The following is a 14,898-nucleotide window of genomic DNA, read 5'->3' on the forward strand; positions in this document are numbered from 1 at the left end:
AAAATTACCCTGTTGTTTCTAATTTATATCCCCCGGAATCTTGAGGATCCTTAAAACGGAAAATGAAAATCTGTATTCAATTTTTGATATTCCAAAAAACTACCAGAAATTGCACTTTTTTGGGGGGGCGGTATTAACTGCCAGGTTTCCTTGTTTTGTGCTAGAAATGTATCAGATCCACATTACATCGAGGTTCTGACTAAGCTGTGTTGAGATTAAATATAATTTGTTTTCCCATTATTGTTACGCTTAATTTGGTAAATAATTTTTCAAGATACAAGACAGCATGGTCAAACCAATCAAATTGGTAACATCTGCTACAATGTTCGGAATCTACAAAGCACCGTTCACCAACTTCATTTTAATTTAGTCCTCACAATACTGTGGAATGGTTTAACAGCATAGCCCAGACTTTTTGACTCTCAGTCCAGTGCTCTTTTCAACAGCTCTGAGCTCCTGGGTCTGCAGAGCCTTCAAACCGCAGCTCAGAAGCACCTGCCAGTATGTCACACCACCAGACCCTAGGTGATAGCGACAGCGACAGCGACCGCTCCCTCTCCACGTTCAGGAATGCAGCTCGCCCCCACGCAGGCGTGAGGCGGCGACTCCGCGCCCGCGCCGCTCGGAGCGTGGACAGGAGACCCGGGGCAGCCGCGAGGGTCGAAGCCCAGCGCGCGTGCGCAGTCCTCCCGCCGGCACTCCGTTCTTTCCCCCAGCTCCCAAACCATTGCACCACCCTATCATTCATTCCCCTCTTTGTAGCCTTTTCACCCGTAGCACAACCTGCCCCGCCCCGCCCCGTACGTCACGAGCGACAACAGCTGTGGACGAGCGCGGCCGACGTTACTAGGCCGCCACCGGGGGCGCGCTGTGCGCGTCCCGGCGGCCCGCGAAGTTGTCTCCGCCGCCGCTCCCGCCCCTTCCGCCGCTCGCGTGCGCGCACGGCCGGCCCTCCGCGCGCCCCGGTTGGCTGCGGCGGGGCCCGCGGCGGTGGCGGCCTCGGCAGCGGTAGTGGTTTCCCCTCCGCTTTCTTAGTTTCCTCCGCCCCCTCCCGTCGGACGCTGCTGTGGGCTCGCCTTAAAAAAAATCAACTTTATTGTTCCTCAGCCCCACCTCCCGGCGCGGCGCGCGGCCTCAGGATGCACTGAGGCTGAGGGGAGGGAGGCGGCGGGTCGCGGTCGCGGTCCCTCTCCGAGCGCCCGGCCGGAGGTGGGGGAGTCACGATGTCTGGGAGCCGCCAGGCCGGGTCGGGCTCCGCCGGGACCAGCCCTGGCTCCTCGGCGGCCTCCTCGGTGACTTCCGCCTCCTCGTCCTTGTCCTCTTCCCCGTCGCCCCCTTCCGCGGCGGTGGCGGCGGCGGCGTCCGGCGGAGCGGCCCAGGCCGCGGGTTCGGGCGGCCTCGGGGGCCCGGCGCGGCCTGTGCTGGTGGCGGCCGCCGTGTCCGGCAGCGGCGGCGGGGCGGTGTCCGCGGGCCTGTCTCGGCTCAGCTGCGCGGCCAGGCCCAGCGCCGGCGTGGGAGGGAGCAGCTCCAGCCTCGGCAGCGGCAGCAGGAAGAGACCTCTGCTCGCCCCCCTGTGCAACGGGCTCATCAATTCCTACGAGGACAAAAGCAACGACTTCGTGTGGTGAGTTTGAAGAGCATCGCCCTCCCCTTCCCTGAATGAGGAGTTTGCCGTGTTTGGGCTGGTGGGGTCCGGGTCTGGTTGGTGCGGTGGCGGTGTCTGCAGACTTTCAGGCTGGGGGTTGATGGGGGTGAGAATGGGGGAATATTGGAGTCCCGAGGCAAGGGTGCTGGTGGCGAGGAAGGGGAGTTGAGGGGGTGATTAAGAGGGGGCGAGAAAGAAGATCAGATAAGTGGTTGTGCATAAAAGGAGAAAGTTGGCTCTTGAATTTTCTGACTGGTGAATTAGGCACCCTATCAGTCCGGATTGCTTGTTGAAGTGAATTAAACTTGTAAAAGGATCCAAGGAGAGGATTAAGCTTCCTGGGATGCTGAGGGATGGAGTTGGTCATAATTTGCTTGTTGAAAGTATGGGTAAATGGTGCTCTAGACGTGGGAATGGATACTTTAAGAAGAAGTAGTATTTCATGTCTGTATCCCCTCGCGTGTGTGTGTGTGTGTGTGTGTGTGTGTGTGTGTGTAAAACTATCCTCCCACTTCAAAGGGTAGGACACTTTTAAATCTGCTGTTGAGGCTACTGTAGCCATAAAATCTGTTTACAAAATATTCGACTTGTCCTTGAATGCCTTGAAAGAGGGAGCCACATTTATTAAAACATTATCCATGTCTCAGATGTAACTGACATTTGTGTAACAGTCTATAGTGCACTGGAACTTCTGATTTGAGAAACGCCCGGATATTAGACATTTTGTCATCCTAGTTGGCATCTTCAGTGATACACAGTAGTATTCAGTTCTGGTATTTGGCATAGATGGGTTATCCATATTAAGTGAAAGATGGAGTTGATTGTTTTGCTGAAAGTGTTTTGGGATTTTTGATTTTTTTTTTTTTTTTTTGTATCCAGAACCCAATCCAAATGGTAGGATTATGAGAAAGGAATTGCTTTTTAGCTAAGTGAGAACTGGTAGGGTTTTTTGCTTTTCCTTTAGAGGAAATGGTTGATAGGATATTAATAGGAAGTTGGCCTGCACTGTCATTATAGGGGAAGTTGATTTACTTCAGTGTTGAAGATGATGTGACTTGGCATCATTAAGATAGGGCTAGAAGCTGGCACTATAGGAATTTCTAGTTCTTGCAGTAAAAATATCTTCGTTCATATTTTTGCTTTGGTCTTAAATTATTCTGGACTCAGTTAATTAATTTTGCCTTAAAACTTGGCTATAATTGTGTTTGTTATTTATAAATAATTTAACCAGCTTATGGGTGGGTCTAAGAGTTGTTGGTGTTCATACCCACTACAGTACCATATGATGAAGTAGAAGCTGATGAAACAAAATGAGAGTTTTTAGAATTTGTCTTTGTAGCCACCATTTACATTTTAATTTTTATTTATTTATTTTTAAAAAAGATTTTATTTATTTATTTGACAGAAATCACAAGCAGGCAGAGAGGCAGGTAGAGGGGGAGGGGGAAAGCAGGCTCCCTGCTATGCAGAGAGCCTGATGCTGGGGGGCGGGGCTCAATCCCAAGACCCTGGGATCATGACCTGAGCCACCCAGGTGCCCTGCATTTTAATTTTTAATAGGCTCAAAGAAAACATATGCCAGCATTCATACAGGTATACTGAAATGGTGTAGAAGATGTGAGAAATAAAGGAATCAATCATTCATTCAACAGATACTTATTTGGCACAGACTGCCTGCCAGGAACCATATGAGTTGCATTACTATTGGCCATTTTGTAGGAAATTGGAAAGCCATAGAGTCATATAAGCTGCGGAAACTGATTTTTTTCCCCCTCTGAGGAGGGGTGGTGGTGGTGGTAAGATTATTAAAATTTTTGTCTGTCACCTAATTTTTAACAGTTTCAGAAGAGATTGGGTGTATTCAGGGTGGTATGGCCGTAGACTGATTTTTAACAATTGCAGTGTATTGTCCCAATTCCTAACCTGGAAATGCCCAGTGAAAGTCTTCAGTTAAAAATTGTGACTGCTTCACTTTCTAAAAATCTCATTAGTCCATAATTTCTTTTTCTGGTGAGGTTGAATATTCAGAAGAATTCATTAATGGGAATCTGTTTTCCCAATTCTCAAGCTAGATTTGCTTTGGCCAAGCTTTTGGGGTTGAAGATAGGGATTAGTCAAGGCCCAAGTAATCCTTTTCATTTCTTTTTTTTTTTTAAGATTTTATTTATTTGACACAGAGAGAGACAGCGAGAGAGGGCATATAAGCAGAGGGAGAAGCAGGCTTCCCAAGGAGCAGGGAGCCTGATGTGGAGCTCAATCCCAGGACCCTGGGATCATGACCTGAGCTGAAGGCAGACCCTTGATGAGGGAGCCACCCAGGCTCCCCACTCTTTCTCATTTCTAATTAGCTCTGGGTGGTTGGTCTTGTCTTGTATGCTTCAGGGTCAGACAGTGAACAGATTACTTTATGCTTTTATACCTAAGTGAAGGTAAAGTTTGCATAATGATGATAAATCCTTATTCATCACATTTTAAAGATTTTATCCTTAAGAACAATTCCAGGAAGTTATGTATAACTTCTAGTTTTGATGTAATACATTCCCATTGAGGCACAAAGAAGTAACTTTGTTTCAGATTGGACAGATATGGGGGAAAATGAGAACCCAGATCTCCCAGTTCTCAGCTTAGTCCTTTATTTGTATGAAATTAGAAAATTTATAAGCACATGTATTTAGCCTAGTGGTCCTTTTTTTTTTTAAAAAAGGATTTAATTTATTCATTTATTCATTTCATTCATTATTCATTTATTCATTTGACAATGTGGTAGGTTGGAGAGAAACAACTGTTTAATAATCTCATGAGAGAAATGTTTTTATCCCTAACCTGTCCATTCTCGTGCCTGTTTGCTTGCCCACATCAAGAGGAGGGACCAGGGACGCCTGGGTGGCTCAGTTGGTTGGACGACTGCCTTTGGCTCAGGTCATGATCCCGGAGTCCCGGGATCGAGTCCCGCATCAGGCTCCCAGCTCCATGGGGAGTCTGCTTCGCTCTCTGACCTTCTCCTCGCTCATGCTCTCTCTCACTGTTTCTCTCTCAAATAAATAAATAAAATCTTTAAAAAAAAAAAAAAAAAAAAAAAAAAAAAAAAGAGGAGGGACCAGAATTGGAGGGCAGAATGACAGTGTAGTTAGGAAAAGCTTTCCAGGTGGTAGTGACATGCCCTTTTACCCTTTTTTGAGAACAGTTGACTTAAAGTCAATGCCTGATTTTCAGTAACACACATTGGCCTTTCTTGACTTATGTCATATTTGAAAGTAAGTTTATATTTAATTGCTGAACTGATGAACATTTTGGGGATTTATGGTTTTCACTTAACTATTTGTTTCATACAACGTATTATCAAGTTGCGGATAATTCTTCTTTATATATGTGTATTTTTAAAGATTTTACTTATTTGACAGACAGAGATCATTAGTAGGCAAAGAGCCAGGTAGAGAGAGAGGAAGGGAAACAGGCTCCCGCTAAGCAGAGAGCCTGATGCAGAGAGACCCTGGACCGTGGAGCAGAGACCCTGGGATCATGACCCAAGCCGAAGGCAAAGGCTTTAACCCACTGAGCAACCCAGGCACCCCAAGTTGCAGATAATTCTAACGGTGTTTTATAGTTGGAAAATTTGTAGTACAGGGGAGAGTAGTATTTAGTTTGAGGTTGAATAAATCTTTGAAATTCAAAGTCAGTTTTTGTTAGATTTTTCTTATTTTTCTTACGTGTTCATTTAACTAAACTATGAGTCTAAAATGACATCTTTCGGGGCGCCTGGGTGGCTCAGTGGGTTAAGCCGCTGCCTTCGGCTCAGGTCATGATCTCAGGGTCCTGGGATCGAGTCCCGCATTGGGCTCTCTGCTCAGCAGGGAGCCTGCTTCCCTCTCTCTCTCTCTGCCTGCCTCTCTGCCTACTTGTGATCTCTGTCTGTCAAATAAACAAATAAAATCTTAAAAAAAAAAAATAAAATGACATCTTTCTTCTAGCACATTACTACTGCCTCTGCATTAGCTTTTCCAGCTACCTGAAATTACGTTTTCTGTCCTGCAAGTCTCAGTTATTCTGAGGCGGAAATAAGTATTTTCAAGTAGATTGCCCCTTATGGGAAGATTAATTCTGATCACCTACCTGATACAGAATAGATAGGATCTACATTAGATAGATCTGCTGTTTCATAAATATGTGACTGCCTCTCTTGTGTCATCCTATTAATAATAGACTGTCCTGAAGAAGCTCAGGATTTAATGTGAAGTGAGACTTTTAGTCATGTAATTATGGTATCATATCCTGGCGTTGTTGCTTCTCTTAGTACCATGGCAACTTTTCTGAATTCACATGTCTCGTAATCCTCAGCATAACATTCTAGGAAGCCATTACCTATTAACCACATTTAGCACTAAAGATGAAACCTGTTGATCATTGTTGCTACTGTGTTTTTCAAACTACCAAAAAGTGAGGTAAGATAGGAGATGTCGCATAACTTGTCATGATAAAGATAACTTTGTTTGAACTTTTGGTTATTACATACTTACATACGATGTATATCTTATAGGGTATCATGCTGAAAACAATTTGAAAGTCACTGAATTATGATATATAATTTTCCTTGTGACAGAAAAGTAAGTGGAAAATTTAGATGGACTTTTGAAACCACAGTGAGCTTATAAATAGGACTAACTATAACTTAAAGAGCTTTTAAAGTGTAATATTCAACTACTGAAATAAACTTTAGAATTCATTATGTTATTATTGTAGTAACATCAGGTGAGAACTTCCTTGAATCTGCAAAACTGAAACCTGATGAATCTTTTGCTTTATAATGCGCGCGTCATTTGGATAACAATGGCAAAAGATACTCTGTGGGAAATGATATAAAATCATAGTAGTTCATTATGGTCTTTCTGGCTATCAGATGATGGATTATCAGCATCCTTGTCAGCAGACTTAGGTGAATCAAGTGGTAGAGCGAATGAATGTGAAGATTATGAAGCAGGATATGAAAGACTATCAACTTGAATTCTGGTCTGTAAATTGAGAGGAAGGTACTAGGCAGTAGTAGTTCATTATTAAAGAATGTATTGATTAGTAGCTTCCCTTTCCTTTTAGAAACCTTTCCGGATAATAAGCCAACATTACTTATTTGGTTATATTCTAAAAATTGCTATTTTTTAATTTAAAAACTTAAAAAAATATATATTTTTAAGTAATCTCTACATCCAACGTGAGGCTCGATCCACAACCCCAAGATCGAGTCATTGCTCTACTGACTGTGCCAGCCAGCTAGATGCCCCTAAAAAAAATTGTTACTGATTAAAGTAACTAAAGCCTTAAACCTTGTTGCTCATTTTTTCTCCTTACATGTGTATATTGTTACTGTTGTTTTCTTTCTGTTTTAAATAAATAATTATTTTAGCCTGCAACCCTTTTCTTAAAGCTTCTGTAGCTTCGGAGGAAGGCTTTAACAGTGCAACTAGTCTTTTTTTTTTCCTGTTAAGGTTTGTATTGTACAAAATAAAATGCTTCTTAAATTCTTGTTTTTATATGTGGTGTCTCTTCATCTTTGTTCTTCACTTCCCCCTCTTTATTTATTTATGTATGTATGTATGTGGCAGGTGCTAGGTGTATAGGTTCCTACCATCTCAACTAATGTTTCATTGAGAGTAACATGTTTTCTCTTCATATCTTCATATATAAGTTAATTACTCTTTCATTTTTCATAATTAAGTTTCATGAACTGATTTTGTCTCTATTTCTACATAGAGAGGAAGGTGGGTTGTAATAGGTGGTCTGATTTCTTGTTCGTTGTAATTCTGGTATTAACTTACGGAAGTCCATCCTCCTCTCTTCCTGGTCTGTGTGATTTGGTGTGGGAGCTCTTCCCCAAATTCAGAGTTGGAACACGTGATACCAGGACCAAGTCATGTATTAGAATTCTCTGGCCTCAGTATTAGTTCAAGGATGGGCATTTTGGCTTTAATAGAGGTAATGAGACAAAGTGGGTTAAGTGAAAATTACAGATAACTATTCTTGGGACTCTTTTAGATACTTGAAACTCAATAAATGCCATGTTCACTCCAAAGTGAATGTGCTGTACTAACCTATTGGCTTGGTATACATACTCCTAGTAAAATACATTCTCTACTATAAGATGTTATTATTTGCCAGGCACTATTCTGATGGTTTAACATTAGCTCTTCAATCTTCATCATAATTGTTTGATACAGATACTTTTATCATTTCCATTTTATAGATGAGGAAATGAAGGTAGAGAGGAAGATTTTATTTATTTGAGAGAGAGCAAAAGCGGGGCTTGGGGTGGGGAGACAGAGGAAGAGGCAGAAGCAGGCTCCCTGATGAGCAGGAAACCTGACTTGGGGCTCTATCCCAGGACCCTAAGAGCCAAAGGCAGGTGCTTAACTGACTGAGCCACCCAGGTGCCCCAGAAATCATTGTTTTTAATTGCATAGCTCAGTTCAGTGAGTTTTGAAAAATGAATACATTTGTGTAACCAGCATCCTAATTAAGATCTAGAACATTTTCCCCATCACTCTAGAAAGTTCACTTTTGCCTACACTTTATACCCTGCTATCCTTACTTTGGCACCAGGCAACCAGTGATTTTTCTAGTGCTATAGTTTTGCTTTTCCTAGGATTTTTTTAAAAAAAGATTTTATTTATTTATTAGAGAGAGAACACAGGCAGATGTGGATGAGTGGAGGTGGGTGGGTGCAGGGGAGGGGCATGAGGATAGGGAGAAGTAGACTCCCTGCTGAGCAGGGAGCCTGATGTGGGACTCAATCCTAGGGCCCCAGGATTATGACCCGAGTCAAAGCACTTAAACTACTGAGCACTTAACCTACTTAACCTACTGAGTTAACCTACTGAGTTAAGGCACTTAACTACTGAGCCACCCGGGCGTCCCTTTCCTGGGATTTTTTATTAAGGGAGTCATTCAGTAGGTAATCTTTTGTGTCTGTTTTTATTTGGCATAATGTTTTTCAGATTTGATATTGAATATTCCACTAATTTTTCTCTTTTAATTGATGAGTAGTATTCCATCACATGGATATAACATGAGTTTTTTTGTTTCTAGTTTTTGACAATGTGAAGAAAGTTGAAAACATTTACATTCAGGTATTCATGTAAACATACCTTCATATCTCTTGGGTAAATATTTAGGCATGTATTGGCTGGGTTGTATGGCCAAGTATATGTTTAACTTTATAATACATTACAAAATTGTTATTAAAAGTGGCTGTATCATTATCATTTTGCATTTCATTTTTTAAATAAGGAATTTCTTTTTTTAAAAAGATTTTATTTGAAAGAGTGAGAGCAAGAGAGGGGGATAGAGAGAGAGAAAGAGAGAGCGTGAGCGAGCAGGGGGAGGGGCAAAGGGAGGGGCAGAGGGAGACTCCCCCCTGAGCAGGGAGTCCAATGCAGGACTCCATCCCAGGACCCTGGGATCATGACCTGAGCAGACTGCAGATGCTTAACCAGCTGAGCCACTCAGGCGCCCTATCATTTTGCAGTTCTATCAGGAATGTAGAAGAGTTCCAGTTCCATATTCTTGTCAACATTTGGTATTTCAGTTTTTTTCAAAGTCTCAAATTTTATTGGGTGTGTAGTAGTTTTTCACTATAATTTGGATTGCCTTAATGACTGATGACATTGAACATATTTCCATGTGCTAATTTTCTCATGTGCATCGCTTTTTTATAAAGTGTTCTAATCTTTTGCTCATTTTTCTCTTGTCTTGAATTGTGAGGGTTCTTTATATATGCCGGATACAAGTATTTTGTCAGTCCTATATATTGTGATGTCTTCTCTCAGTCTGTTGCTTACCTTTTTGTTTTTTAACAGTGTCTTTTGATGTGCAAGTGTTTTAAGTTTGAAGTCTAGTCTATCATTTGTTCCTTTTATGGTTTATGACTTCTCTGTTCTATCCAAGAATTTGTTGCCTAGCGTGAAGTCAAAAGATTTTCTTACATATTTCTTATTTATTATATATAATATATAATATAATATATATTCTAGATTTCACATATTCTTATATTTATTATTATATTTATTTCTTATATATTTCTTATAATATATTTTTTGTATATTTCTTATATATATTTATATAAATTTCTTATATATTCTTTTGTATTTCCTATAGATGTCTTATATATTTCTTTAGTTTTCTCATGGATAGATAAATGATTCTTTCATGTTAGTTTTTATATACTGTGTGTGGTAAGGGTTGAAGATTTTTCCTTTCCTCCCTAGATAACCACTGATTGTGGCACCCATTTGTTGAAAAAGCCATCTTTGCTCATGGAATTTTCTTGAAACTTTTCTTAAAAATTAATTAGCCATATGTGTATAAGGTTTTTTTCTGGAGTCTTTTTCTCTTGATCTGTATGTTTATCCTTATGCAAATACCACAGTATCCTGATTACTGTTCATTTTAGTAAATCTTGATACCAGATAGTGTAACTTTGTTCCTGTATTTCAAAGTCATTTTGGTTATTTAGATCCTTTGCATTTCCTCATGGATTTTAGAATTAACTTATCAATTTCTTCAAAACAGCATGCTAGGATTTTAATTCGAGTTACTTCAACTCTATGACTCAATTTGGGAAGATAGAGTATCTTAATGATACTGAATCTCTGAACCATGACAATAGTATATTTCTTCTATTATTTAGGTCTTTAATTTCTCTTAGTAGTGTTTTATAATTTTGTAGTTTTTCAGTGTTTGGAACTTGCACGTATTTTGTTAAACTTAATCCTAAGTATTTCATGTTTTTGATGATGTAAATATTATTTTAATTTCAATTTCTAATTGTTGATAATGTGTAGAAATAAAACTTACTTTTGTATTTTGACCTTGTATCCTGTGATTGTTGAATTTACTTGTTTTAATGGTTTTTTGGTAGATCTATGGAGTTTTCTGAGAATATAATCATGTCATCTGCAAATCAAGACAGTTTTACTTTTTTTCCAATTTCCAGTTTTACTTCCTTTTTTATGCCCCATTCATTAATTTTTTAAAGGGATTGTTTTATATATTTATGAGTAATACTGGTGTATGGTTTTCTTATAAAAAATACATGTATGTGTGTGTACATATATATACTTATATATATATGTATGTATGTGTATATATATGTGTACATATATAGTGTGTGTGTGTGTGTGTGTATGGTTTGGTTTTGGTATCAGGTGTATTAGTGCTAGGTTTGCCATACCGTAATGAGCAGACTGAGTAGCTTAAATAACAGAAATTTGTTTTCTTATAGTTTTAGAGGTTAGTAGTCCAAGGTCAAGGTATCGACAGGTTTGTGTTCCTCCTTGGCTTACAGATGACCACTTTCTTGATGTGTCTTCACATGGTCACGTTGTGATCTTTGTGTTGTCTGTATTCTAATTTCTTTTTATAAGGACACAAGTCATTGGACTAGGGCCCAATATGTTTACCTCTAAGGCCCAATTTCCAAATATAGTCACAATTGGAGGTACTGGAGGGCTAGGATTTCAACATAGGAATTTGGGGGAAACACAGTTCAGCCCGTCACACAGGGGAATGCTGGTATCCCCTTTCTAAAGAGGGAATGATAAATGTTCTCTCTTTTATTTTCTGAATGAGTTTGTATGGAATTAATATGTTTCTTCCTTAAGTGTTTGGTAGAATTCACCAGTGAAGCCAAAGTTTTTGTGGGAGGGTTTTATTTACTATAGTTTCTTTAATAGATAAAGGGCTATTCCTGTTCTTTATTTCTTGAGTAAGGTTTGGTAGTTTGTCTGCTAAGGGATTTGTCCATTTCACACAAGTTATTGAATTTACAACATAAAGTTCATAGTATTTTCGTATACTCTTAATGCTTATGGAATTGGAAGGGTTGCTGCTTCTTTCATTCCTGATAGTGGAAATTTGTGTTTTCTCTTTTTTTCTTGAACAGTTTAGAGGGTTATCAGTTTTACTAATCCTTTCAGATTGTTTTGATATTTTGGTTTTCTATATAGTTTGTCCATTTCCTATTTCACTAATTTTCAGGTTCATTTTTATTATTTCTTTGCTTCTATTTTGAATTTCATCTTTTTTTTCATTTCTGAATATGGAAGCTTAGATAATTGATTTGGCCTTCTTTTCTAATCCTCACATTAGTAGTGTCTTTTAATTTTCATTCACTTCAGATACTTTATAATTTCCATTGTGATTTCTTGTTTGAACTGTGGGTTATTTAGAAATACGTTGTTTAATTTCTCAGAATTTTCTGGATATTGTGTTACTGATTTTTAATATACTTCAGCTTTCGTTCAGGGAATATGATTTGTATGAAGTCACTCCTTTTTTTCAGAAGAGAGAGAGAGAGAGAATAAGCAGGGGGAGAGGTAGAGGGAGAGGGAGAAACAGACTTCCCCTTGAGCTGGCAGCCCAATGTGGGGCTCAATTGATCCCAGGACCTGGAGATTGTGGCAGGAGATTGTGCCTGAAGGCAGTGGGTTAACCATCTCAGCCACCCGGTTGCCCCTGAATTCAGTCCTTTTAAATTTATTGAGACTTGTTTAGTGGTCTACCGTAAGCTTTATCTTTGTTAATGTTCTATATGCACTTGAAAAAAATTAGTATTTTGCTCTGTGTTGTCTGGAATATTCTATAAATGTCAAATAGTCAGGATGGTATTACATTCTATGTGCTCTATTAATTTTCTATATACCTGTTTTACTAATTCCTGAAAGAAGCATGTTAAAATCTTTAACCATTCCAACCATAATTGTGGATTTGGCTGTGTCTTCATTAACTTTGTCAGCTTTTACTTTGTGTATTTTGAAGTTTATTTAGTAGGGCACACACATTTAGAGGTGGTGAATTGATTTATTATTTTAAATGTCTCTCTTTATTCCTGGTAATATTTTTGTAAAATCTAATTAGTCTGATGTTAATATAGCCTTTCCACCTTTCTTTTTGTAAGTGTTCACTTGGCATGGTTTTTTTTTTTTTTTTTTGTCGTCCTTCACTTTTTTATATCTGTTTTAATTAAAGTAGGTTTCTTGGGGTGCCTGAGTGGCTCAGTTGTTGAGCATCTGTTTTCGGCTTGGGTCAAGATCCCGGTGTCCTGGGATCGAGCCTTGCATTGGGCTCCCTGCTCTGTGGGGAGTCTGCTTCTCCCTCTTTCACTCTACCTGCTTGTTTTTCCTCTCTTGCTGTATCATTCTGTCAAATAATAAAATTTCAAAAAAAAAAAAAAGGTAAGTTTCTTATAGATAGCTTCCTTTTAATTTAATTAGATGGTTTGCCTATTAAATGGATTGGTTAGGCTGTGTGTGTGTGTTGTGTGTGTGTAATATTTTAAAGATTTATTTACTGGGGTGCCTGGGTGACTCCGTCGGTTAAGCACCTGATGTCTGCTCAGGTCATGATCCTGGGGTCCTGGGATTGAGTTCTGCATTGGGCTCCCTGCTCAGGGGGGACTTCTCCCTCTGCCCCTTCCACTGTCCCTCCCTTTGCATCTCCCTCTGCCCCTCCCCCTGCATGACCTGTCTCTCTCAAATAAAAAAAAAAAATAAAGATTTATTTGAGAGAGAGAGAGAGAGAGAGTGAAATTAAGAGTTGGATGCTTAACTGACTGAGCCATCCATGTACCCCTAAACTGTTTATATTTTAACATTGTTATGATGTTTTTGGTTTTATGTGTATGTCTTGCTTGCTCTTTGTTTTCTATTTTTCTTTTCCATTTGGTTTTTGTCTCTTTTTTATCTTTCCTTCTTTTGGATTAATTGGATATTTTTAAGATTTCTATTTTATTTCCACTATTGACTTACTGGTGATAGTTGTGTAGGGTGAGAGTGTGTGTGTGTTTGGCCAGGGAGTTCTTTAGGGTTTACAATACTCATTTTTAACTTTTCATGCTCTGCCTTCAAATAATGTTACATCATTTCATATACAATGTAAGAATTTTGCAGTAGTCTGCTTTCATTCAGTAGACTTTGTATTTGTATTTGTATTTCCACGCCTTTTCTCTATTCCTTATATTAAAAAACTAGAGTAGATTTCATACCTCATGAAATTGACCACTTTATGGTGAATTTTAAAATTCACCATTCAAACCAATTCAGTGTTGTTTAGTACATTGCCAGTATTGTGCAACCATCACCACTATCTATTCCAGAACATGTTCATCACTCCAAGAGAAAACCGTATTCTCATTAAATAGTCACTGTCCTTTTCTTCCTTGGCAACCCCTAATTTGCTCTCTGTCTCTATAGATTTGCCTATTCTGGACATTTCATGTAAATGGAATCATACAATATAGGGTATTTTGTGTCTGGCTTATTTCACTTAGCATAATGTTTTTAAGGTTAATCTGTGTTATAGTGTGTATCACTTTTTATGGCTGGATAATACTCCATTATAGTGATCGACCATGTTTCTTTTTTTTTATTTTTTTTAATTTTTTAAAAAAAGATTTTATTTATTCATTTGATAGACAGAGATCACAAGTATGCAGAGAGGCAGGCAGAGAGAGAGGAGGAAGCAGGCTCCCTGCCGAGCAGAGAGCCCAATGCGGGGCTCGATCCCAGGATGCTGGGATCATGACCTGAGCCGAAAGCAGAGGCCTTAACCCACTGAGCCACCCAGGTGCCCCGACCATGTTTCTTTTATCCACTCATGAGATGATGGACATTTGGGTTGTTTCCATTTTTTATTTATTATGAATAATGTTCTTATAAACATTTGTGTAGAAGTTTTTGTTTGAATATAATTTTCTCCAGGCTTTGTAGTATTTACCTAGGAGTGTAATTGGCTAAACTCATATGGTAATTCTGTATTTAACCTTTTGACTGCCAAACTGTTTTCCCCAGAGGCTGCACTATTTTATATTCCTGCCAGTTGTGTGCAAGGATTTAAATTTCTCTGCATCCACATCAACATTTTTTTTTCTTAAGATTTTATTTATTGGACACAGAGAGAGAGGCAGTGTGAGAGGGAACAGAAGCAAGAGGAGTGTGAGATGGAGAAGCAGGCTTCCCGTTGAGCAGGGAGCCTGATGTGGGGCTCCATCCTGGGACCCTGGGATCATGACCTGAGCCAAAGGCAGATACTTAACTGCTGAGCCACCCAGGCGCCTTTTTTTTTTTTTTTTAAATTATAGTCAGTGTAGTGCATGTACAATATCTCATTGTGGCTTTGATTTATTTTCCTGTATTGACTAGTGATGTTGAACATCTTCTTATGGACTTATTGGCTATTATTACTTTTTAAAGGTGGTGTTTTGATTCTCA

The 14,898-nt window shown here is 39.4% G+C and overlaps 1 protein-coding gene across 4 annotated transcripts in view; it reads left to right on the forward strand.

Annotated features, from left to right (window-relative positions):
- The first annotated feature begins 963 nt into the window (after positions 1-963).
- Positions 964-14,898, forward strand: part of COP1 (COP1 E3 ubiquitin ligase) — a 245,993-nt gene continuing 232,058 nt past the window's right edge. For 2 of the 4 annotated variants that reach the window (XM_032317088.1, XM_032317089.1), the window contains exon 1: positions 966-1,624. In XM_032317088.1, coding sequence (XP_032172979.1) covers positions 1,224-1,624 — 401 coding nt within the window. In that variant the 5' untranslated portion in view covers positions 966-1,223. Of the gene's footprint in view, positions 1,625-14,898 lie in introns of all 4 variants that reach the window. The other 2 variants (XM_032317091.1, XM_032317087.1) reach the window with 2 other exon arrangements.

The sequence above is a fragment of the Mustela erminea genome, chromosome 17 (genome assembly GCF_009829155.1).
Source record: "Mustela erminea isolate mMusErm1 chromosome 17, mMusErm1.Pri, whole genome shotgun sequence".
NCBI classification, from domain to species: Eukaryota; Metazoa; Chordata; class Mammalia; order Carnivora; family Mustelidae; genus Mustela; species Mustela erminea.